The following is a 27,982-nucleotide window of genomic DNA, read 5'->3' on the forward strand; positions in this document are numbered from 1 at the left end:
GGGGGGGTGGCACCCCGGCGCGCGGGTCGCNGGAAAATTTGTTAGAGGCTGAGTTGACCCCAGGGCCATAGTATGGCTGGAAGGGTTAGGTTAATTGAAAATTCCAATGACATCGGGATTCGAGCCCACCACCTAACGGCTTGTATCAGAGTGCCTCAACCAAGTACGCTGCCGCTGGAGAATAAATCTTCAAAAGTTCTTACCTTTTGTCACTTTAGCTAGATCCGAGAGTTCAGAAGGATCGATTCAGATATATTTGTACCGTGTTTCCGTTAAGAAATCATATCGTGCGTTTAATTCACATTGGAAGTTTAATTATATTGTTATTTTTTTTTTGTATTATGCCAATTAGATTATATTACAAAATCACATTTACCATATTCTTGATTAATAGAATCCTCTGATGCTTCGAAACATCACTTTGACATATTTTGTCGACACACACAGTGTTTCAATATTTTGCAACCTCCTCAGATATTTACAAAAAATCATTTAATCAGTTTCTACATATTTACTCTAGATAGAAATCGCAGACAAATTCTTTTCTTTCTGATTTTGTGTCAGAATTCATAGAACGAACTTGCAAGAGACATATCCCGAAATCTTCTGTTACAATGACCTGACATGAGCCATACATAATAAATTCCTACATCTCTCCGTATTTGACGAATTGTCAGTCGCCTGTCATTTCGCAATGCATTATGCAGTTGAACTATCGATTTATCGTTTCTAATGGTCAAAGGGCCGCCCAAGATTTTCATCCTTTTCGAGACCTAGCAGGTTGCTCTATCCGTAGCACTTTGGAATTTTATTCTAGAGGTGCTTGGTTCGAACCTTAAACACCGTCTTTCAGTGGTCCTCAGTCTTTGTAGGCAAGGGTGTTATTACCCTCATAAGGCCACAGCTGCAGGCTTCCAGATCCTTTCCAATTCATTATTCTTCATTCATCTTAACCTTTGACCCTATACAGTCTAGATAAATACTGAAATCTTTGTAAAATTACCCCCCTCCCAAAAGAAGCCTTCGACGTCCACTCATCCTTCTTCAAAACGACACAAGACTGAACGATTTGTCATTGATTAATTGTTACATTTAATGTTCCAGTTTTACCCCTTGTTACGTACTCGTATTTGTAGAAACATCAGATCTTCTTATATGTGCCTTATTCTGTACTCTGGGACATCTTTAAAGCGCCGGCTGCAGGTGCTGACGAAGAATCGCCAATAAAATACAATGAACTGTAATTACACCTAACATGCAACAAAATTACAGGATACGATCATAACAGACGCATATGTCTGGTATATAAATTCAATATCCCAACTTTATTGTCAGACTTCTATAATTATTCCAAACAAAATAAATCACTCAGACGTGTACTGTTAGGAGGGAGAGTCAGTAAATAGATCAAAAATGGATATAAAACTTAAAAACTGTGATATTCGAACCTAGAAAAAGCATTTATTTATCGACGTATCCCCCACCAACACTGATACACTTGTCTCATCACTTTATCAATTAGTCGAAACTCGCAACATAGAACTCTTTTGTCTGTTGTCTCAGTTACTTCCGAATCTCCGTTTCAACCTCTTCATCAGCGAAGCGTTGGCACCAATGCGGCCGTTTCTCGCCCCAGTTGTGAAGCGCTTTACGCGACAAACACTTCCCACCTTAAAGAGGAAACACTTCTTTACGAATATCTTTGTATTGAGTTCATTTGCCCAAAAGAAAGGCACAAAAAGCGCAGTTCTTCGCTAGTACACTCCTCAAGCATCTTCTCCATTTTGACTACTGAAATCAGCCTTTGAACATGCGCATGCACATCTACTACCTAGACTTTTTTATTTAAAAAGTTAATTCGGCCCTCTGTAGCATATTATTATAAATATCTTATTCTATTATATTTGTCGCTCAGCTATTATTTAATGTCTCTCTTAAATTAGCTTTATTATTATTACTAAGAAGATACTATTAATACTTTGTACATATTCTTCTTTTTTATTTTTAAATAAATTATGAATTTTGGATACGAAGTAACAAAAATTTGTGAATTTATTTAAAAAGAAAAAGTGGACTGTCATGAAGCCGGATTGTACTACTATTTAGTGATCACATGGTATATCTATTGCGTCTATTACAACTGTTTTACTTCTATTTGTGAACTCTATATTGATTCCCCCCATTACTTAATATTTAGAATTATCTTGTATATCCAGACACAGAATGAGACACGAAAGTACGTATGACATGGATTACTCATTTTCTAACTTTCTACAAAGATTTCTTTGATATAATATTGTTGGTCACGCTAATGCGGTCTTCAGAGAGTACGTTTGTGAGAGAATCTCGCGTATTTAAGTCCTTGTAACACACTCAATGCAAGCAATTTGCGTTGAGAGAAGGAATTGAGATCAGACCACGGGTATGTATTGTTATTAAGGTTCTTAATCTACATATTACGGTATTAGTGGAGAATGACAGTGCAGTAGAAGCAATTCCGGTTTGATTTCATTCACCAAGGTATCAACAGTCATAGGCCTACAATTCGGTCATAGAATATTCTGAGCAAGAAACACTTATAGATAAAATGGTAACACTCTGAGATTCTGATAGCCTTATATTTTATCTACTAAGTCACTTTTACTAGATAAGACAGCACATGTTTAAGCCGAATGTAAATATAAAATTTATATTCAATTGAGAACCGTCTGTTCTCTGGACGACGTAGAAAGGAGAAAATTGTCCCTTACCGGGACTCAAACTCGATCCTCTCGCCCCTCCAGCCCGTAGTCAGTTTAAAACTGTACCACATTAAAAAATAAAATAAAATTTCCAATATAATCTGTGACAAAATAGTATCACAAAATTTATTATACAGTTAATTTATTTTCGGCTACCAATTCTCATTCTACGCTCATCAACATTTATCATCCGGGGTGTGTACAGTACGCCAAATAGTGGCCGACGTACCAAGTGGATTCAGTCTCACCCCCACTCCAAGAAGTTATAATATAAGAAGACTGAAGTTCTTAAGTAATACTTGAAATATGGTCTGGAGTATAATTGTGAATGACTTACGTATACTTTCTTGCACTACATACTTGAATTTTACACGTAATTTTCTAGAGATATATTACAGTGGTTGATTATTTCTACCAATGTTACGATGCGCAGTATTCATTTATGAGGATGATATCCAGTAGATGCTTAAGACGTTATTCCATGTTCGTTTGAAGGGATGAATTCCTACTGATCGTATCATCTTCAACGATGTTAAGTTTTAATAAACAGCGTTCAGAAACAAGCACTTGTAATTAGGATTAAAATCTGATTAAAATGTAAATTTGTTCTTGTAATTTAAGAAAAAAATCTGCTTTGAAAGATTCCTTTCTATTTGATCATATTAGATTTTGATGAAATGCTAATTAGTTGCTATTGAAATCGTTCGAGATTTATTTACAAATTTAATTAAGTTATGATTCTCAGAACTTCATGAAGCCTCCAAGTCAGTATCATTGTGAGATGACGTTAGATATATCAGATATTTTATTTATATAATCCTTAACGTCTTCATCACTTGTGCAGATCGTGTAGGGTATAATGAAATATAAGAGGCGTGGTAGGTAGGATACGCTGGAGCAAGTAGTCACAGCAAGGTATATATTTCATGAAGCATTTATAGTAATAGCAGGCTAAGCAGACTGTCCGCCGGTCACGGTAGCCGAGCGGTCTAAGGCATGCACTGTCTTCGTTTGCTCGGAAGCAGGGATCATGGGTTCGAATCCCACTGAGGGCATGGATGTTTGTGTGCGCTTCTCTGTGTTTGTCTACAGGTAGAGGCCTTGCGACGAGCTATTCACTCGCCCAAGGAGTCCTACCGTATGTTTAAGATCTAGAAAGACCGAAGTGAACGGAGTTCATGGAGGTAGGCCTAGGCCCAGTGGGGCTGTAGTGCCAAGGAAAAAGAAAAAAAAAAGTAGACTGTCCGAAGCGGATGTTCGAGCGTTGGATCCTCACATGCACTTCCGATGATATAAAATCTTTCATTTCCTACATAGAATATATGAGAACGGTACCAGTCTGCATACAAGAACCACAAATTTTAATGTCTGCCTTTCAAAAACGCATGTTTAGACGAAAACCTTTTTCGTGTCACTCAACTCTGAAGTGCACTACGAGATATTTTGACTTTCCCCAGGGTCTCTGCAAAATTTACTCTTCTCAGAAGAGTTGAGAACATGCCCCCAATCAAGCTTGGGTGCGCGTGGAATATGGGAATATTACCGTGCACTATATTTCAATGATGAGGTTTCCTGAAAAGTTTGAATTAAACCTACAAACCCCCTCCCCATTCGCCTCCACGATATAGTGCTTATGCAGGTAGATAGGTATATGTGAACTATGGATGAATAATATGGGGCACGCGGTAGCGTAGTTGGTTGAGGGACGGTGCTACAAGCCACAAGGTCGCGGGTTCAAGTCCCGATGAGGTCATTGGATTGGTCCTTCCAGCCGCACTGGACTTCGGTGTTTACTCAGCCTCTAACAGAAATGAGTACCAGAATTTAATTAAATAATTTTCCTGGGGAGTAAAGCGAGGCCGGCGCGTAAGGCTGACAACCTTACCGCCAATGTGGGACCCTCAACGTCTCACAACCCTATGGGCCTTCACGGCCTGTTACAGGGATAGCTTTACTTTTTTTATGGATGAATAATATATCTGAGCAACAGACAATCCATCAAATTTGCCGAAGTTTAAACCATTCAGATATCTTTTGCTACTTTCTGTAGTTGTGGAAATTGAGAACACGTCGAAACATTTAACTAATTTTAGATTAATACTGACATATTTCTTTAAAAATCCTAATATTTCTAAATATGAAGCAAGAGTATGTATAATAGGGATAATACATATTAACTATCAGGATATAGTAATTTGTGATGGTATATTATTCCAATTATTAATTTTTTGGATATTAGACATCGCCTACTCAGTTGGACCCAATCGATGGAGCAAATCCATATAAAAAAAACAGAACGATAGAAAATGTCCAAGAAGTCCACAATTATAGTTACCATTTAAATAACAGTTTTTCCTTCCTTTTCCTCCACTCTTTGGAGTTTGCTCCCATTTTGGAGCACAGGGCTGATTTATCAGTTTCTTGATTATTTTACAGACGGTAGGACTCCTTGGACGGGTGATCAGCTCGTCTCAAGGCCTCTACCAAAATACAGGAAAGCACAAACGCAGAATGAACGCATATACACACACATACACAGACCAAACATCCATGTGGGATTCGAACCCACGATCCCGGCGACGAGAAAAAATGCCTTAGACCGCTCTGCTAATGTGACCGGCAAGTAAGAAATTGGGTAAATATAATTGGAACATATCAGGATCCGAAGTAAAAATTAATGCCATATCTGCGATTCCCACCCGTGAGATTGAAAATGATAGAAAACTTATATAGACTTAGATGATTTAGTTTCCTGAATACATTTCAGGATAAAATAAATATGCCATAGTCTGCTGAATACATTTCAGGATAAAATAAACATACCGTAGTCCTATAAACGGAAATGACAGATCCAACGCCGTCGTCGAAATTATCTCCTACGATGGCCACGTTAATGTTACCATTTTACATTTTTAAAGTAAAGGAACTAATCCAATAGCCTCACAATCCGGAGATATATTTATCTAACCTAATATGTCTATTCTAACGGCCATACTAACATTAACTCACATAATCCTTACCAAAATTATTTTATCAGCTTACCAAATATAAAACAAAATAAACGATATTTCAGCAACGTATCACAGTGAGCAGACGCATGCAAAAGCGCATGCTCAGGGAGAATTGAACACTTAAAACGTCAGGCTAATTGTTCCCTTAACGACATAGTCCATTCGGAATGCTGTACTGCTTTGTCTTCTACATTAAAGAATGGATTGGATAAGCCTGATCAACACAGAATTAAATACCTGCACTGAAGTCGAATTTGGTTACTCCCGTGACCATCGGTATTTTACGAGGAGAAAGAGGAAAATATACTGGAAGAGGCTCCGTTTTGAAAGTAAAATAATAAAAATTGAATTTTTAGACAGAACATCATGCATTATAGAAGAGTGCGTGTAACACTGATATCGCCTTTTACACGTAACGTGGATTTTACTTTGAAAGTAAGTTTCTTGAAACGAGACCAGTACGGTGGATCATAAATCATGTGGCTGCACTGAACAAGACAGAGGATAGTGGCTGTCAGCTCGGCACTGCCCAATCCGTTGTTCTGGTGGGTATTGTGCCAGCCCAGCAGATAGACAGGATCTCGGCACCTGTCAAACACTCGCGGTGTCTTGCGACAGGCGTCATTGTGCTCTCCGTAAGGCCACATACCCACACGTCCAAACAGTACAATCCGAATTGAAGGTTGGCTTCTACGGTCTCTTACTGTAAAATTCTTTCAGTCTGTGGGCCTTATATTTGGATATTTCGCTTGTCCTGATACGTATAAAACCGTGTGGTTGAAGTATGTGTAATTTTGACTCATTCACGGCGATGATTATGATGTGACTGGGTAATGATATCTTGTAGTCTCGTCGACGAAAGATTTTATACCAGACTGCAAGGTGACGTATACTACATGACAACACATTCCATAAAATAATACTTTTAGTATTTCCACATATCCGGGGTTCGAATGACTGATAAAATGGGTTATGTATTTGACAATCGAATTTGTTGGATCTTCATACAACTGGTTACAACAGTTCACAAGTCACTATCTGATACTCTGCCATCTTCTTCCGACTGAACACTTCACGGGAACTGTTCTGACTTCCAACTGAACTCCATTGTACTCCTTCGATTCTGATCTGAATAACGTCCGTTGCTCGATAACAGATTCTCAATAATGCAACGGTTGGACTACAGAAACAGAAGAGCTGTGTTTCCAACGTAGCCATTGCCGAGATGTTTGTTATAAGCGAGACGAGGTTTAAACTTGGCGGTAGCCGAGCTAACGACGTTCAAATGATTAAACCATCGTTGTAACATAAATACGTAAGATAAGCGTGAACTGCTTTGCAAGGCCTGTACTGACAGAGGACTTCTATATAGTGCAAAGGGAAGGAAGGAGTTTCAATGACGTGCCATATGTGCAATACATACATTTGACTAAAGGCCAAACATATTCGTCACAGACAAACCCATCTTCTTGTCAGTGAGAATGTTACATAAGAACTATGACCGCAAGCGAGCAGTTAAAGACATAATTTCTGGTCGTGAGTCTCAAGAGGCTTGACGCCAAGGCGAATTAATCGGTTGTAAACCGCCGATCGTAAAGTAACTTTGCCTTTGACTTTAACTTTGACTTGAGTGTGCAGTTGAAAATCAGACAATGAAAAGAACATGCAATGTGTATTGTAGTTACTGTAATATTTGGAGTGTAACTCAGTCAGACTGTTACTGTGTTAAAACCATTTGCCAAGAAACGACTAGTGGAAACAGATTGAAAAGATTTAGTGTGTGCTGGAGTAATTGGTAAAGTGTGAAAAGCAGCGGTAGTGTTATAGTTAATTGTAGTTACGACCTATATTTGGTCATTAAGGCCAATATCTAATCCAAAAACCCGCCGAGAGTCACTCTAACTCACGACAATATTTACTGATGTTTCGTAGATAGGTACAGCTTACAATTTCTAGCCGGAAGATAAAGGCAGTACCTTCTTTCAAAATGTTGGCAAACGTCCACCAAATTACGTGGCATCACGTTCCAGGAAGCAGTAATCTTGAGTCACAGTCGTGGGAACCACACGCCATATGTGTTCCCTTGTATTTCCCCATAACTGCCCCAGTTATTAATTTTAGGAAGGTAAGAAAGAACCAGACGTTTGAAAAATTGCAAAATAATAGAGATATCAAACTGTAAGTTCCAATTTTGAAATATGAGTAATATTCTTTCCCGTAAAAAAAACGATTATGTTATTACGCTTTACAATTTTGTTTTTATCATGCTCACACTCGTGAAGAGTTTAGAGGGCTCTACTATTCTAGGAATATTAAGAATAAGGTATTAAGGAAAAGTAACAATTGCAATTAATAGAAAATAAAAATCTGATATACTATAAAGATACTACTGGATAAAGCGTATCTTGGAAGAATACCGGAACAAATTCCACAATAGAACAAAGAGACACCGAGACCAGGAAGACCTTGGAGGTGAAGGATTGTGTATGTGAAGTCGGAACAGACATGTTTGCCTGTACCACGAAATGAAGGAGTAGATGTCGGAACAGACATGTTTGCCTATACAACGAACTGAAGGAGCAGGAGAAAAAGACCATCCTCAATAAATGCGACAAGGTCCCTTTCCCGCCCCTAAAACAGTGAATATGGTGATTCTGAATTGATGTCGAGGTTTCCGTTGCCTATAATTTCAAACCCGGGAACGGTTTTATTTTATTGTTTAACGTTTGAAAAATATAGGCCATGGAAAAGCCAACAATAGTTAAGAATCACATCGTTTTTCATAGATTATTCAATCGACGGTCTCGCCTTATCGTTAATATCAAACTATAGATTTACCCTCATATATATACCGTACACAATCCTTGCCTTTCCTTGTTAAGTCGAGCATTTCAGCGTATGAAAATACTGAATGCTTTTTAATAATTTATTTACTTTTTTACTCTGCAATCACGAAACATTAAAACAGGTGGTATGATTTTAGACGGCATACCGCAATACTTCACTGGACAACACGACATAGTAATACTCGAGTATACATCATACTGGCATTGGATTCGAACCAGCGTCCCCAGTGTTCGAATCGTACTGCGTTCATTATTATTACCAACATCACTTTGCAGGAAAGTGCAGAATATTGGCACTGAGCGTGTTACCGAGAGTGGATCATCTGCTTAATAAGGTAGGACGACCACGTGGATTTCTCGAGTGAGACATGCAACATCGGCCCTGAGTGCAGCTTGCAGATTAATCTCGTATAGCTCGTTGTCGTGTAAACTGAGCGGTGTTTCCGAGAGGGAGAGAACTCTGCCGGACCGGCTGCCAGGAGCACCTGTCAAACGCCGTGTAGCCAGCAGAGACATGAACAGCCGATACAGAGAATTGGGTTACTTGGCCGCGATGTGGCCACAGCTCCATCTGCTGCCCTTACCATGGCTGCTATGTGAGAGTGAAGTTTGCGGTCACAGATTCCGTGCTGTGCGCTCACCTCGTTGGGCAGAACCCTTTTCTAATATAAAGATAACATTATGTGCTTCCTGTCATGTGTCGTGACGTGCTTGCGTTAGATTAATCAAGTGGAATCAGATCAAACTTTCCTTATTTTGAAAAAATGAAAATAGGCATATGCTCTCTCCATATTTTGTGTGTTACTGTACGTACGTCACTGAACTCCCCCTCATTATCTCTTTAATACCTGAACCAATGTTTATGGAACTTTGCATCTATATCATGGCACATCTCAACGGCGTACTTCATAAATTCCTCCCATCAGACTATGTGCCTGTATGTGTCCCACCTATTGTTGTTAAGCAAAGGCTTAGTAAAGGGTAGCTCTCCTTTCAGTGTTAGGCAGCTGCTCGGTAAACACGTTTCCGCGGCAAAGAATACAAGCAGCAACACAAGTATTGTTGGAGGCATGTGTCTGTGGGTCTGTCCATATAACTACCTATTGTTGCTAGGTAATAATTCGGTGAAAACGTTCCGGCAACAAAGATTTTTTGGAGGAGTCGTTTTCTACGAGGTCTGTATAGTATCAAAGAAATTAGGCGATTGATTCTTCCCAGGACTTCTTATACTTATGTGTTGCTGTAGTCTGTCACTAGCGTATAAATTTGGAAGTCAAATTATACACTAAGTAGTATTAAAGTACTCTATTTTTATAAAAATTGATATAGTGACCTTCGAGGCGTTGATTGCTGCTTAAATTGAATAAAAGTTGTTACTACTGCACTTAATAGTTAGAAAAAGGCTATGTTTCCTCCCTGGCCAGTAATTACGTACTTTCTGCGCATATGAACGAACGTCTCTATCAATGTACAGGCCTCTCGGCGGGTTCTTTTTATCTTTTTTTTTGGGGGGGGGGTGAGTATTTAGCTTCACTACCAGAATAATGGTAGGTATCTTCTCTAAATCACATTGTTTCTTTTAACAACATATGTTACTTGATTTCTTAGTTACTGTTTAGTTACTTAGATATATTGGTTGATTATTGAAGTTTTGCATATTTTCTAGGTACACTTTCCTTCGTTGTTTTTGCTGTCTGCTAGATAACTTCGCCTATAGGCACAATGTGTTTTCATCTTACGAACATGTCTTTCAATGCTGCAGCAAGTTGTTGGCACACGTAAACTTGAAGCTTTTAGTACAAAATCGGATTTTCATACAGATTTGTTTTGTAGAACTTAATTCAAATTAATGTCCAGATTTGTGTCTAAATCCTTATGATAAGAATATTTGCAACAGCGGGTAGAAATGGCTATCAGAAGTCTCAGCATACGTGGTAATGAAACTCTACGTTCAAAGTTTTATAAATTATAACGCCATGGTTCAGAAAGACATAGAGGTAATTGTATCTAAAGAAGGATTTATTGTTTTAGCAGTGACTGAAACCTGACTTTGCCTTCCGCTTTTTCGCCTTCTGTGTGCTACGTCGGATAATATTCGGTCGTTTTCTCTTTATTGACATTACATGTTTCGGCCTAACCGGCCATCATGAGGCGTACAGATTTTTGTGATGGAGTCTGCCCTCACTGTAATGCTGTTTCTTATGAAAAGCAGAACAGGATTAGAGAGAGGGGCAGATTAATTTATCACAACAACCTGCACACATGATGATGGCCAGTTAGGCCGAAATGTTTAGTGAGAGTGAAGAGAAAACGACGAGAGAATATTAACCGACGTTGCACACAGACGACGAAATAGCTGAACGCAGAGTCAGGTCTGCGCAGTGCAGCAGGATGCTGCAAATTAAAATTATGTCTGAAAGTTTCACAGTTGCAGCATGTATGTATGCTATAGGCATACTGGTTTTTGTAAGGTTTACTTCTGCTCGTGTTTCGGAATTGAGAAATTCTTCTACGTAGAAGATAAGAGGGCAAAATGTAAATTGTACTTGTGTTATTAACCTGGGTTCATTGTTTTGTTTCCGTTGTTCAGAATTATGATACAGCAACTGCTCCACTGTAATTTAATTTCAATTTTCGCCAGAATTGTATTTTATTTCGAAATTAAAAAAATGAAGACCTTATCTTATAATTTCTCCATACCTGTGTATCCCCCTGTCTACTCGAAACAACTGAACTCCGCCTGAAATGCCATATTGAGTTTTGTCGAAACATTCCAGTTTAGGTTAGAACTGAACAAGGACAATTGACATTACACAGAGATCTGAATGCGTTTCTGTGTGCGTCTGGAGGGTAACTTGATAAATATTTACGGAAGCCAATAATTATTCTCATAAAATGTATAGAGAAAATTAAAACATATTTCATTTCCCCAGAGAGATACTGCAAGTCTTGCAGTTTTCGAGAAGAACTAAAAGCGGCTTTTGTATGCTGTCTCGAAGAAAAGACAGCGCGAACAGGCCAGCATTATTGCATTATATGTACATTTCCTAACGAGCTGGTTTCTGCAGATGCTCACTTTGGTGGCTATAATGGTATAGTCTCAGGTACATGCGGTTGTTGTTAAGCAGCACAACCGTCTTGTAAAACCACATACAGACATCCTTAAAACATATTTCTGCAACTTTAAGTATTTTAATGGAGCCTATACTGTATCATACTGCTAACAGAATCATGGAGCAGACATTATGGTTTGTCATAGGTTTTACATTAATTTCTGTGTGTGTGTGTGTGTGTGTGTGTGTCTGTGTCCGTGGTGTCTGTGTGTGTGTGTGACTGTGTGTTTGTCTGTGGAAAATGACGTGTTGACTTTAAGGGTAAATTTCTTCTTAGAGCAAGCTGCGCTGCTTTAATCTCGTCATCAGACCGTGAAATATTATGATTCCTCTTGATGTATGTTAATGTATGAATAATGTTTATCGGACCAGTTGTTTTCTCGCTGGAGAAATTGTGTTACTTTGGCTATTTCATCTGGGCAAGTAGTGCCCTGAGCTACATTTGCTTATTGATCCACACAAGAGGCCATGTAGAATTGCTAGTTCTGGAATTAAGAATGGTCCGTTAGTTCTCAGTTACTGGCTTCAGATGTACGGCCAAGCTGCCTCCTGTTGGCTCCTTATACTCAACGTTATCCTTTACGATGCTGCTGCTGTATTCGCTTTCCATAATTTTTCTAAAACTTTCTTGTGCTTTCTGCTTCAGTAATTTTGTTCGCATGTTACTTTCCTCGCAGATATGAAACAGGAAGTTTTGCCATTTCTTCTAAATGTGCTCTTACTCAGGACCTGCATCTCATTCAATATATATGTGGTGGTTTTATTTTCACTAAAGGGAAATTTTATAAATTCGTCAGCTTAAAAAGTAATAATTTGAATAATATTATGTAACGTGTGGTTTTTTAAGATCAACGCATGTGCAAATGAGATACATTCAAAACGAGCGTGTAAATTCTGAAATACGAGTAGTAAAAAGTTATATTTCCATATACGAAATTAATACTGATAATTTATGGAAGAGCTCAATAATACTTCTATAATACATCATACGGATCCTTATTACTACTACTTCTTTCCGTGTTTGCCTTAAATAAAACACTTTCATTAATGAGTACTAAAGTGACAAATACAGAGTAGTTAAAATAGGTAAAGGTATCCCTGTAACAGATCGTAAAGGCCCAAAGCGGTGTGAGACGTCGAGGCTCCCATACATTCTAGGCAACGAGCGCATAGATGGCGGTAATGTTGTCAGCCATACGCTCAGGCCTTCCTTTACCCCCAGGAAGATTCCTGGTACTGATTTCTGTTAGGAGCTGATTCGACCCCAGGACCATTGTCCGGCTGGAAGGTTTAAGTAAATTGAATAAATTCAATTACCTCATCAGGATTCGAAACCGCGACCTTCCGGCTAGTAGGACAGTGCCTCTACCAGCTACGCTACTGCGTGCTCCAAGTAAAATATAGTACAATCCTAATTTAGTAAATTATTTATATAAAACCTTAAGCTAATTAGCCTTAATAAATTCTGAACCTACGTAGGCCATAAATTAAACGTGTAGAATGTTCCTTATGGCCTCAGCGACAGTCATTATTAATTACTCACTCTGCCGAGCCCTTCTTCAGAAGATGACATTTGTGCATCTACTCAAGAACTACCCTGCGTTTTGTGGAACCGGAAAATTCATTACCATGTTCACAAGAGCTCTCCGCTGGTGCCTAACCTGAGGTCAGGCCAATCCATATCATCCCAATCATTATCAACTGCACTAATATTTCAATTCAATTCAGTTCTTTATTATTTATGTGCCGAGTCAACAGCCGCAAGGCCAATTACAGACAGATCACAGGGTAGATTAGTGTAATTACATTAGGACAAACACTAGATAAAGTCAAAGACAAATGACAGGCAAGCACTGGAGGAAAACACAATAATGTAGACAAGTAAACAAATAAACAAAAACAACAATAATAATAATTTCATTAACATAAGTCAATAATGCAGACAAGTAAACAAACAAACAAATAATATTAATAATAATAATAATAATAATAATAATAATAATTTCATTAACATAAATCTAAGTGTTATTGAGAACTGTGAAATGAAACGTATAAATATTTAATTGAGAAATGAAAAGTACAGATTTTCTGAGAGGATAATAATAATAATAATTCAGTTTAATTTTTGTTTATTGTACGTGCAAATAATAATACTAACAATGATACTATATTTAAAAATCGTTTGGGGAGAACTTCCTGGCTCTGAATATGTCAACATCCCTGCATATTACATTACCAGCTGCTGCACATCTAGCAGAGGGACAATTTTTAGATGAGGAGCAAGTAATAATAATACGATTACTTTAATAATGTGAGAGTTGTTAACATACTATTATATTAATGAACCAGGATAACTAAAATATTGAATTTGTTTAATTCGTTCTCAGTTTTAATGCAGTTACTTATGGTTTCTGAAACCGGAAACCATTTTATTACTGCATCAGTTAAACGTAAATTCTTAGTTTCTACTGCGATGGAAAGGCCTTCAAAGATTCCGCTCTCAGTTCGTAAGGGGAGTACGAGTATTTCTGCTCTAGAATCGTATACAGTACGCCTGTACGGTCTAGCGGATAACAGGGAAAGCTAAAAATCCATAAGAGGATTATGTTTTGATAACGACTTTTGTTATCAGAATATTCTCTTTGGACTCTTGCATTAAAATTCATCGTGCTTGGAAAATATAGTTTTAGATTGTAACCTTCCAAACCTTTTAATATTCTTTAATGGACACTGTGTTCCACGTTAGTCATTTCAATAGAGTGACTGATTTATTAGGGAGACCCATCCATTAAGAAGTTGACATGCTTTTCGCATTTAGACAGGAACAACTTATTTTGTTACCTGGACCTTGGGAGACCGTTAGAGGGTCGAGGCAATTATGAAAAGGATATGTTTGTTGTCTGCCCTAAACTAAGAAATAAGCGCTTTCACATGGCAGGGTTCGGGGTTCAATATCTCTGGATCTCTTCATTCTAAAAGCTATTAATGTGATTGTCTTGTACTGATGGTATCATGAATTGGCAGTTAAATTCAGCCATTAGAAACTATTCTTGTCTGGGGAGAAAGGCCGTCTCCAAATCCTATACAGGGGATGAAGTGACGCTCCCGCAGAATAGAAGCAGAGGCACTTGGCGTTCAGAATTCATCAGAGACAGACGTATCGGACTTGGCACTTAGAATTCACCAGAGGCAGACGTCATTTACCTGCTCTCTCCAAGTTTATCTAAATTTAACAGTATTTATTTGGCTCGATTAATCTTTGGCACATTACTCCCTACTCGCCGATAAAGTTATAGTTTGATTCTGAAATAAACAATATTGTGATTAAGCAGAAATAGAGTATTTATTTGTATCAGTGGACTTGTTTTAAATGTGCAGTCTCCGCGTTGCCCCAGTTATTACCGTGGCACAACCCTGAGAAGAGTCAAAAGTGTTCTACCGAAGCGGGCAAACAAATAAATAAACATAAAGATAGATAGGCAACAACCCTGAGAAGTGGTGAGCAGCGGTTGCGAGAAGTGACGGCAGTGTGCGGTTTTAAGATGTACACATAGGTGAGTAATGTATGACCTTGAAATGTTGTGTTATTTCTGATTTCAGTAAAGCCGGAATATGTGAGGATCACGAAGGATGACGGCAGTGAACTTCGAAATGCTTCTACAATTGGACCTTTCATAGAAGGCGAAGAGCTTACGCTAACGTGTGAATCAGGCGGCGGAAAGCCAATTCCTAATGTCGTCTGGTGGAATGGAACAAATAAGATGCCCGGTATGTTTCCATCCCTTTCTTTTTAAAAGGTTCTATTGTACTGACCTCTGCTTCTTTTAAACTGTTAAGTTCTTAAGTACTTTAGTGGTCAATACAGTAAATCCTCTAGATAGAGTATCAAAGTTATTGTGTTGGTGAGACCGGAAAGAATTCCAGACTCTTCCCCTTAGATGAGCAATCGCAAAAGGAAAGCTCACTGAGAATTTACGATGACAGCTAACAACGTAGTTCTTGGCTTCATTGACTCGTATGTAAGCGTTCATTGATGTTTCCTCATACACACTACGCTCAGGTAGGTTTATATCCTCAATGCTCATTCGAGTCTTCGTAACTGAAAGAGTTACGCAGTGACAGGACATCTATTTGTATCGATTCCGGAAGTTCTCTTGTCAAGTTCCGGCCGAAAAGTTACTATTGTTGCTGGAAATTCTGTGGCTTTCAATTTCTTCTGGCAAAACCGTAGACGAGATTATAACTGAAGTCACCTTTGTTTTTTCTTTTTACCTTATCCCTTCCCTTGTGTCGTTCATAACTTCCTTTTAATTGCATATTCCCTCCTCATAATCATGAACAAAAATTGTTGCTTTTCTTTTGTTAATCACTGTGTTTGCTTATGTAAAGTCGTGTATACAGTATAATTAACACGATTTTAAATTAAGAATGTTTCGAAATTAAAATCGCGTAAATTGTAAATTAATAATTTCTTTTAGATCGAGATTGCAAATACGTGACACATAATAGCGAAGCACTGTTTGAATTTGAGAGGAACATATATTGTAGACAAAACAACTGTGGGATATGAACGTGATACCTAGGCCTATACGGGAAATGGACCTTTAATTTTCTTGGCATTTTTATTGCATTGAGGCTTCCAGTTTCAATTTCACTTAGAGATAGGTTACTAGATTCATATGATAATCAAATACCAGGATTTTGCACAACGTCTAGGTTGATTATATTGTATAAAGGCATATTCACCGCATATACATATATATAGACACACGCATATATAGTAACAATGGCCGTAACATTAAATACTTAGTTGTCTGTTCAAAATACTTCTTTAAGCCTTAAGGTAGTTGGATGTGAAGTGGGGAATAAAGCCCTGAAATGGAAAGAAAGCGCGGAAGGAAAGGAGGAAATTCCTCTTAGAGGAAGTGGAATGTGTGGAGATGGAGGGCAGACAAACAAGAAGGGAACATTTCCGAGATTCAAGAAGTGGCCATCAACTCATCCGTTCTCTTTCGGGCCCCTTCCTGACTAACAAGCACAGGCCGTACAAACCGGCTGCGGGGGAACGTAACAACTTTTAAGTTGCTACAAGAGAACGGAGTAAATGCTTCTCCAACTCGGCCTGCTCAACATTGAAGCGTGTAGGAATCTGGGATCAATTTCGAGTGAAATGTGGGTTGCTTCTGCAGTAGAAACACGACTGGTTACGGTTTTGTTACGAGTCTGAGTAACCATAGACGGGGTTTGGATTTGTAATTGGATTTAATGGACACCTACGGATCGTAACTACGCACAAGTTACTCTAAAGCTATCGCTAATTCACACACTCAACAGTTCAGCTTCTAACAGCAACAGCTCACAAGGATTGAAACACAGCAGCCCGCTCACTCACTCACTCACTCACTCAATCACTCAATCACTCACTCACTCACTCACTCACTCACTCACTCACTCACTCACTCACTCACACACACACACACACACACTCTCTCACTCACTCACTCACTCACTCATTCGCTCACCAGGAAACACACTCCACTCCAGTGCACTACACAGCACTAACTGAACTCGGTCGGTCGAGTCATATAGCCTCAGAATGAACCACATAGAAAACACCGCTTCCAACTGTACATTCATTGTTTCACGAGGTCCGCTGCTTATCAACGGCTGTTGTCTCGTTTCGCAGTCTTTGCCTAACAAAGGGGCTATATGCCACAGTATTATTTACCTTAAACAAATGCATTCGGTTAGCCTGACATTTTGATGCATGTCATGTTCTGTAGTTTTAACTTATATTTATGCTATATACGAGGCACGCATACAGTGTGCTCATAATTTCAATAATTCATCGAATAATTTGGTATCACTCGTTCACTCATTTCCGTCTCTAATGCAGCCCAAACCCGTTCACAATCTCTCCTTTATTTTAAAATGCCTTTACAATCACTTTCAATTGCAGCATGTTTCTGCCTTGTAAGACCGAGACGGAAATCAGTGAACGCGTGATACAACAGTGCAACAAGATGCTGAAATATAATATTATGAATAATTTTGTGTTTATATCTGTTCTTCTTAAACTTAAACTCCGGGTTTCAATGAAATTCTACATTGAAATCTTCCTGTTTTCTTTAATTTTAGTTGATATCTGTCCATATTATGCGTTATGTGAAGCCGAAATCCGTCCCATTGGTCTTCTCGAGAACTGTTTATCTTACAGAGAACTGGTACTGAACATGAACGTATGGCTTATTACGATTTACAACTCACACGTCTATTTGAATCTTGTAGTATTTCCGAATTAGTAAATACTTCACCAAACGCAATGAACAGGAGAAGAAATCTCTCATTATTCCGTGTGGCGTCACTAATGTGGTAGCTCTGAACCCCAACATTTGTGTCTATATTAAATGAACACTAGGAGAAAAATCGCAAACAGTTATTTTAAAAACTTTATTGCTCCAAATTTTCACTCTCCGCACTGGCTCTCGATATACAGAGTAATACAGAGAACTGCTGATTTCGGAAAACCCGGAGAACCTTATGAATTACTCTGTACATGTGAGATAAACTGTCACAGAGACAAACTTGAAACGATTCTGACGATGGTGTATGCTGTACAGAACTACTGGGCTAATTTTTGGACTCTATCCATCGTCTGATATATATAAGACAAAAAACACAACGTTTCGGAGACTGAATCTGTCTCCTTTGTCAGGTAGATGAGGCAGGATAGGCCTACTCAGTTGGGCCCGTTAGAAAGAACTAGTCTCAATCACTGGACCTTCACTGATGTATTGTGCTTCCCCTTTGGATTAACCCTTTATTAATCCTACACTTCGAATGAAATGTAGGACTTTATTTATGGGAGCGTCATAATAGTCACTTGGTTCCATTATGAACTAACCCAGGTGGCGAAATCTTAAATAAGTTATGACCTCACTCTCACATAGGTTGTGTGAGTCTGATTCGTCCTCTTGTAGGCACCTTTCACAAGTTAGGTCATCTGTCAGTCCCAGTTTGAAAATGTGTCCTTTTAGGTGGCAGTGTCCAGTAGGTAACCCTACCACCCATCTTAATTGATCTCTGTTTAGTTTAAACAGCACCCTCGTTCTTTTAGCAGAGGGTCCTGATATAAGTCTTTTTGTCTGTTTGAGTCCTGTTGAGGATTCCTTGTTTTTTTTTTCTCTCTGTCCAGTACCTTATTTTGTATGTTAGTGCTGAGGTCAAGAATGGTGGAGCTACAACTGTACCCCTCCACATATCGTCATGGCTTAGTGCTTAATTAATTAAGCACAGGGCAACTTTATCGTTTTATGGAATGACCAAGTCAATGATGAGATGGTCATTGCATGTAGCACTCAAAGGAAAGGGAAATGTGCACAGGTGTTTGTAGGAAAGCCAGAAGGAAGACCTAGATCTATGTGTGAGGTTACAGAAGTAGGATTGGGTGGCCTGTACTGGATTCTTCTGGCTCAGGATAGTGACCAGTGGCGGGATCTTATGGACACGGAAATGTACCTTCGGAATCAATACAATTTTGGTAAGTTCTTGGGTAGCTTAGAGACTGATGGTTTCTCAGTGGAGTTGGCTTAGTTTCGACAAGTAGCTGGTAGGGTGCAATTTCATGGGCGTAGATAGATGCGGTTTCGCTTTGAGGGAGGTGGCTGATGAAAAAAATTATCATATGACCAATAAACTGGGCCAGCGCATATTAACCTCTGGTTGTATATATGAATACATTACTAAAATAGAAAGTTGTTCATGCTGAGAAATTGAGAGAGGCGCGTAAGGTACGGATTTTATTGATAACTTCATTTTACCTCAAGTGAACCCAAACACTATAGTATATTCTTTTACTAAAAAGGTTGTCAGTATATTCCACGATCAAAATTCTCACTATATGGTTCATATATGAAGAATAAAAAAAGGTTTTCCCATGTAACTCTAGATATTGTGTATGATACTGAGCAAAGTGTGAAGTTCGGGAAAAACCGAACAGGAATTGAGAAATTCCTTGGCGCGAGTACCTCTGAGGCGTCGGTCGGGGAACATGGTGCCATTTCTTCTCAAGAAATTTCATTAACGCGTTTCTGCGCGCAGTAGGCGTAAGCCCGTCCCGCCAAGTTCTCCGTCCCTGCCGCTCGATTCGAGACATAAGTCTGCGGGGGAAGGCGGGTTTGGATGAGTTCTAAGTTAAGCCTTTCTTCAGCTGCTGTGTCATACACAAAAACTCATGAAGTTCTCATTACGTCATTTGACTTTCTAAATTACTTCTGTCGTCATTAGTTGTTGCAGCTGATATTGCCCGACAGAGCTGGTTCGAATTGAACAAGATAAATTACATCTGCTAGCTTCGGGTTTATCAATCTTTAGTAACGTTCATGTTTCACGCTTTTCAAAATGAAGAACATATAACTATATCGTAAATGTATATTTAAGAGCAAATATATATACTGCTTTACAAAAGCTCCTTTCCAGTTACTCATTCTTGATAATCTGCACCAGTGTTATCGAAGAGGTTTTTCTACGCCTAGCGTTTTGATTTGTATTCAGTATACAGAATATATTCAGAATAAAATAATATACGGAGGATAAGACACAACGAAGAGAAACCACATTACTGAAAGGAGAAGATATAGTAAGATTTGTCAAGTCACAGAGAAAGAATGGAAGACAATGCAGTGCCAAAGAGAATGTTAAAAGGAAGGCTATATTCCAAAAGAAGGAAAGGAAGACCCAGGATGAGATGGCTAGATGATGTTGAGAACGACCTGAAGAAGATGAAGGTGAAAGAGTGAATAGAGAAGATGAGGAATAGAGAGCAGTGGAGACTGGTTGTAGAGGAGGCAAGGCTCCCCCAGGGCTGTAGCGCCGAGTGGTAAGTAGGTAGGTAGGTAGGCAGGCAGTTATGCCCTCAGAATCTCGAACGAGGCATCAGCTAACCTGACTGCTGTTGTTCGTGCTTCTTCTCAACCCCTACAGGAAAATGCAAGGATACTACCTTGTTTAGGTCACAACGCCTTCCAACCCTTTGTTATTTCATCATCCTGCCATCGGAAGCTGTGCATCTTGGATACTGAGAATACTGTGGAGTACCTCCAGAAAGCCGGAATGATTGCGGAGATCAAAATTGATTTCCCAGGCAACGACCATCGTTCACACGACAGCGGTTAGCAGTCTAACAGTGGAGTTTCCACCGTTGCACACGAATTGTTGGAGGCAGTTGCATGACAAAGGCTAGGAAACTCTTAGCAACGAGAGAATACGCTACCTAATTAGCGAAGATACCACTACAACGAAACAAAACACTAATATCGGAGGAGAAAACAGGTGAAATGGAACCCTTGAACTAGGTGTCTTATATTCTGTCCGACAGTAGGGTATAAAGGAAGACCGTGTTGGAATTGAGACCAGATTCCCCCGTGTGGAGTCGGGGTCGAATGCCTCCACCGTGACCCTGCAAGTCGTAGGAGGCGACGAAAAGGGAAGTCTTAGATTTGAGACAGTAAAATATGGTCGCGAGTCCTAAGGGACTCGGACCCGAGAAACACCGTGCTGGAAACGGCCAGCAGCATATGCAAAAGACAGACCCGTCCTCTTGTCAGAGAGGGCGCCCCACAAAAATAAGACCGTAACTGTCAAACGGTAATAATATCTGGTCATGAGCCCCAGATTGGGTTCGACACCAAGACTTACTGACTGACTGACTAACCGTCAGTCGCAATGTGACTTTGACTTGAGACCAGATTACAACGAGATACGAAAAGATTTCAACGAGCCGAGATACAAAGCGATACGAAAAGATTATAGAGAAGAGATTACACAGAGACAACAGAGATACAGAGAAAATTTCACCGAGATCAGCGGTGCAAGAAGTTGTCATAGTGAAGAAGAAATATCCGACGACTTTATAAGTTGTAAATAACTGCTAGTGTATAAGTGACTGACCAATAAATATTCATTCAAACCCGAATCCCACAACATTTCTTGTTGCGTTGTCTAGCACACACGCGACAGCTTATTTAAATAACCAACAACAAATACACATTTTACCCCCAAAATTCTAAGTCAAGGCCTGCCGAAATATCTCAGTCAATTATCTGACTACGCACTGGAGCTACAAGATTTCGATTCCCAGCAGGGGCACGATATTGGTACTCGCAGTTACGTCTGCATAGCCTCTGGGGTCTACCTTGACTCCTGTGCGTTGTGTATCTGGACCCTTCTCCCTTGCTCAAACAGAGGTCTGAAGATCTGACCCTCTCCGCCATGTTGTACCGAGGTTAAAGAAAAATAGAGGTCTAGTGCTACTTCTCAGGCACTGACATATTTTCTTGGCTTGTTGTTTGTATTATTAAGCAATATAAATAAAAAAACCTTGTACTCGTGGTGACGAATCGTAGTTCTTTACTGCAAGAGAATTGCTCCCACTGGTACTGCTACTACCGACAATAGTTATAATAATAATATAGCTGTTATAATAATGATTACAATAAAACAACACTTTATAAATTTCATCGTATAGTGTATATAATATTTATCCTATGTTATAGCCTTCAACATATTAAATAAAACGGGAATATATTTAATGAAGAGAGCAGATGTTTGTATATATATCTTACTTATTTAATGTAAGCGTAAATCGAGCTAAATGTTTCGACCTATAATTTAGGTCATCATCAGGCATCTCTTTTATGATCTATAACACAAGTGCTTAAAATTAATAGTCATGATATGGATCCATATCCGTTTGTTCAACTACACAAATAACACATCAAAAGGGGAACCATTAGGACTAATATTTCAAACACCCAAACTTCCACGTCGATGCAAAATAATTATAGAAAGAAACAAGAAATTACGATCAGATTATTCACACGAAAATTATTCATTAAAAACCACTATAGCAAGCAGGAAACAATACGAAGATACCACTCCCTCACCAGCATATCGACACACGACTGTGGAGGGTTTTGCACAGCAACTAAACAAAACAACTAGCAAATATTATATTTTATATATGACATAAACACCGTCCCAAATGCAACAATTTATTGTAGTTCTTTTGTCTTGCCCTCTTCTACACTACATGTTTCGGCCGCAAACGGCCATCATCAGGTGTATACACTTACTAGCAAATATTCAAATATATTTTGGAATCTATACTTTTATATATTTTCATTTTTATACTTTTGTGTTCTTCAACTCCTTAACTTTTGGCAATGAATTTTATTAAAATATTAGTACATACATTCATGCTCATCTTATAAATATATATTCGCTTGCAACGACAGACATATATTTCATAAATATGGACCCATATTATGAATATTAATTTTAATCACTTGAGTTATAGATCATAGAGAGGTGTCTGATGATGACCTAAATTGTAGGTCGAAACATATAGGGCGATTTACGCTTATATTAAATAAGCAATATATATACCAACATATGCTGTCGTCATTAAATATATTTCCGTTTCATTTGTTGTGTTGACGTCTATAACACGGGATAAATAAAAATAACCATCTGAGCGATATGGACATTTCCAAAAACTTTCCATGGCATAAGTGCTTATTCTGTAGGAAGGCTGTAAATGTGGAATATTTTTAATCTACAAGTGAATATATTTCTGCGTTTAATTAATGAAGCAGCACGCCATGGCGACATATGGGAGAGCCAAAATATATCTCCGTCATTCTTGACCTCGCCACTAGAAGAGGTGCATGGCCAACTTTACCCTTCGGTCGCATTACCCCCAGGTAAAGAGCCCCATATACCATTTGGAGATTGGGCTGGGTGGGCCCGAAACTGATGTTTGGGCTATGGAACAGAGAAAACTCTGCTACCCCTCCCAGCAACCATCTTACACTTATAGACATCTACAAACAGATTATTTAAGAATTCCTGTCTCGAGTTTTAAATACATTTCTTGTACTAGCTGCGATGTCCTTTAGTAATATACTCATACTAATAATATTTCCACGACAGTCATCCTATGAACCGGGATGGAAATGTCAGTAAATTATGTGTCTTATTGTCATTTTTTTTTAATTTGACTACAATGATATTTTCATGGTTCCACGCTTCTTTGGTCTCCTGTACTAACATCCCTGATAACCTCTATTCCCACATGCTATGAATTATTTCCTGCACGTTATAAAGTCTTCGAAAATTCATATAGTTCTAGTAATTACTTCGGTGACTATTATTGCCAATAATAGATTTAAAATTATATCTTTTTTGATCACGCACGCGTGTGACAATTTTATCCTCTTGTTTATATCCAGTCAAATTATTTCTCTGTTTCAAGATTTAGTGATGAAATCGCTTTCGATGACAGGGTGCTCTGACATTGACATTTCCGTTTCCTGTTCAGTTTGTATTTATGTTTAGAGGTCCTCGTGGTCAGGAAAGCGATGTTGTGTGATAAACACAGGGTGGAGCAGGAGGAAAGAAAGGGTGAAAATTTGAACAAATATATGGAAATATGAATGTGGTTTACTAGAGAACTTAGAGAGAAAATCCAAAATTAATTCAAATTTAAACTAAATATCTCACGGCATTATTAGGGGCTTTCAAGATTTTATAATATTATATAATTGATTATTATAATTCTGTAAAATAATTATGCTCATGACAGTTACATAGGAAGTTTCATGGGAGATGATTTGCGAAAGCGCCTGTAGGATAAACCTATCCGATGTTGCGATGTACTTTATTTCATGGAACGACACTTATATTTCACCATGGAAATATGAATCCTGTTAATTTCGCAGTTTTTCTTAACCCTTTTCCATAGATCCTCCGTTCTTGAGCTACCAGTTCTTGTTTTTACCTGTATCTGTTCCATACTACTTGACAGTAAGTTATAAATTTTTTAATTTGCTAGATAAGTGGTCGGTGAATAATGGAACCATTTATCACTATTGTTTGTTAATATTTAACAAGAAATCAAAATACTGTTAACAGAAATTGATCATACATCTCTAATTTGTTTAAATTTCCTGGACAGATGACATCTTTTGTCACATGTTTTAAAATTAAATATATTTTGCTTAATATTTTTACAAAGTTAAACTAAAATAATAATAGAGGATTCTATTCTATTTTACCAGCAAGCAAGGTTCAATGTTGCTAAGGGTTTCCGAATTATCGAGAAATTAAGACGTTAGCTTACGCCGTCCGATTTCCTTCAGACTGTGGCAATTGAATACAGAGGACACTGTAAGAATGGATAAATACTTTTAGAACCCAACAACATTTTCTCGCGCAGTATATCCACTTCTGTAAATAGGTAATTACTTAACGGTTTGATATCTTGCCTAGTAAGTTCACGCCATAATCATGTCAATATTTTCTACTATAAATCTTTTCATATGGTATTTATAGTCTACATATAACTAATACTGTGGCATGTAAATCCGTTACTAGGTAACGACTGCGAAATAAGCAACTATACAACAGCCAGTACTCCGCAAGCGAGCATCTTTCCACGGAAGTAATTTGCACTGCAACAGAGGAAAGGTGTTTTCTGCGGGGTCCGTACCGAGATGAAATAAGCTGGTCCACTTAGTGAGAAGTGAGTTGCCTGGTGAGTTAGTGAGACCGGGGACATTTCGGGAATCAAGAGGAGGACAATATCCACCGCTGAGAGGTGCTACGAAACAACGGCAGTGAAGACGTGGCTGTTGACACTAGTGTGTGTGTGTGTGTGTGTGTCTGTGTATTAGCGCACTGTAAAATGTAGTCACGTGCTGTATTAGAGAGTCAACTAAATCAGTCATCAAACAAAAACCCGTCTATATTCACTCTATCATGTGATAGTATTTCAGAAATTTCACTCACATGGGCTAACAATCGATCAGCTTTCTCTTTCGCGAAACAAATATTTTTTGTATAATTATTTTGAAAATTCATATTAAAAGTTGAGGTAGCGTAGTTGGTTGAGGCACTATGCTATAAGCCGGAAGGTCGCGATTTCAAGTCCCGGTGAGGTCATCGGATCCTTTCAATTGAACTAATCCTTCCAGCTACATTATGACCCTGCGTTCGACTCAGCTTCTAACAGAAATGAGTACCAGGAATATTCTTGGGGATAAAGGGCGGCCGGCGCGTAGGGCTGACAGACTTGCCGCCAACTGTGAGCCGATTGTCTAGAAAATGTGGGAACCTCAACATCTCACAACCCTATGGGCCTCCACGGCCTGTTACAGGGATACATTTACTTTTTATTAACATTTGCAGAAAGTACAAACACGTATTGTTTCTGTTTTAACATCGAAGAGAAATTTTCTCGAAGTAGCATTAATATCGCATACGAATTCTGATTTAAATTTAAGACATTTCTTTCTAAACATGATAAATTCCATTCAATTTTCTCCTAATTTTGGCCATTTTGAATCCTGCTAAAATATGAAATATTACATATATCCCGTTCTTCATGTGGAAAGAAAATATCTAGATTATGTACCCTCATTAAAAGTACAACTCCTTTTTAAAAATTTACACGGCATTCTTTATTGTAAATAGAACCAAATACATTTTAGCATAGCAAAGAATTCAGAGTTATTAAATATACATCTTCACCGAATAATGTCTTTGCAACTATAATGTAAAACGAGAACATACTGGAAGAGTAGATCTGAACCCGCTGCATAAAGGGAAGTATTTTCCGATTTCCCTACTGTTATTCAGAAAGGGTTCCTGAATAATGTAATGCGGTGAAATTTCACAAAAAAATGGTAGATCACGAAGATACGTGAGGTGCTATTGGCTCACAGCCAGGAAAATAGCGATATACATATAAAGGTAATAAAATATAAGGACAAAAGGGATCCTTTTGTCCTCTAGCTCCCCACATTTCCTTTTGCAATAGTAAGGGTCCATGAATTAAACCTAGATTAAGCTTTTAGTACTGGATTGTTTAAGCGTAGGTGATTAGCCCCCACAGTAGCACCCAGTTCTTTCCATGTCTCACTTTCTCCTTCCTCTGTAAAAATCACCGCCCTCGCATCATGATTCACTTTAATCCTCCTCCTCTCTCCTTCTTCCTTCTAATCGGCGTCCACAAATCGTTTCCAGAACGAACGTGCCACTGGATCTCCAGCCGGTGTGGTGTGGTGTGTTGTGACGGTGCATGACTAAGTGGAACCCCGACCTGAGGCGCCTTGTTCTAGGAGAGATGAGGCCACATAAAGTTTAAACTTTATCTGAACCTAGATCTTACCTAGAAGAGCTACATAACAAGGATGTAGTGGAGAAGGAGGTGGGAAGCCATGTCAGTAACTATTACGAACTTTTCATAATCAGGATGACATCTGCGCCAGACTTCCACTTTGTGGTTTTCTGTTACTGCTACTGATGCTACAACTTTAACTCGATCCACAGACTTTCGTTTTCTGACTTTCTTCATATCTGATATGTCGGGTGCAAGTAACGACAGAAGAGAAAGATCCAGAACGAGTTAGGATGATAGTGTGGGATGTCGTATGAATGAATAGACAACCACTAGTTGAACTGTCCTATAGGATTTATTGCAGCTGCACAGTATACACAGATGGATAACAACAATAGTGAACTGCTTGAACACTGAACTGGTATTGTAGAACGGTAGAGCTAGACTCTAGACTCTCACTGCAAGTCAGTGTATCTTCTTATGTAGCCTGGAGTCGGACATATGGAAAACGGTTACGTAATAGGTGCTGCAATTCCGGTTAGCGTGTTTACTAGTTCCCTAGCAACCGCTGTTCACTTGCTTTTGCCTAGCAACCGTTGTTTACTCGTTGTTGCTAAGCAATGACGTTTGCGTTGTCACACTTGCTTGACTGTGGGCAGTTCCCACATCACCGCCCCCCCCCCCGCGGAGATGGTTGCTCAGCTGTTGAAGCGATCAGGAAAATGTACATGACGTCCGGAGCGTGTAGTTCGTTGTACAGGCTGTGGTGGCACGGCATCCGGAACCGCGGTTGGGGTTTCGTCAGCTGCTGGGGTGAAGGTCTTTGTTGCGGTTCCATGGCCTGTCTCGTTTAACATGTAGGCAGGTTTGACCCTATCGGTTAACACGGTGACAAGCCTGCCGCGCGCGAGGATTTGCATTGTCTTGTCCTTCCGTGATAGGACCTGGTAGGGGCCGCTGTAGGGGGGCTCCAATGCTCTGCGAGTAGTGTCCTGCCGGAGGAAGACGTGTGTGCACTTCTTGAGGTCGCTGTGCACGAATGTAGCCGGGGAGGCATGGCGTGTTGCTGGAATTGGTCTGAGGCGGGCCATAT

The 27,982-nt window shown here is 39.0% G+C and overlaps 1 protein-coding gene across 1 annotated transcript in view; it reads left to right on the plus strand.

Moving 5' to 3' along the window:
* LOC111862320 (titin) overlaps positions 1-27,982 on the plus strand; it is a 584,441-nt gene that overhangs the window by 186,986 nt on the left and 369,473 nt on the right. The window contains exon 4 of the mRNA XM_023847603.2: positions 15,312-15,479. Within this exon, the coding sequence (XP_023703371.1) occupies positions 15,312-15,479 (168 nt within the window). The remainder of the gene's footprint in view (positions 1-15,311; positions 15,480-27,982) is intronic.

This window comes from Cryptotermes secundus, unplaced genomic scaffold, assembly GCF_002891405.2.
Source record: "Cryptotermes secundus unplaced genomic scaffold, Csec_1.0 scaffold319, whole genome shotgun sequence".
In the NCBI taxonomy this organism is placed as follows: Eukaryota; Metazoa; Arthropoda; class Insecta; order Blattodea; family Kalotermitidae; genus Cryptotermes; species Cryptotermes secundus.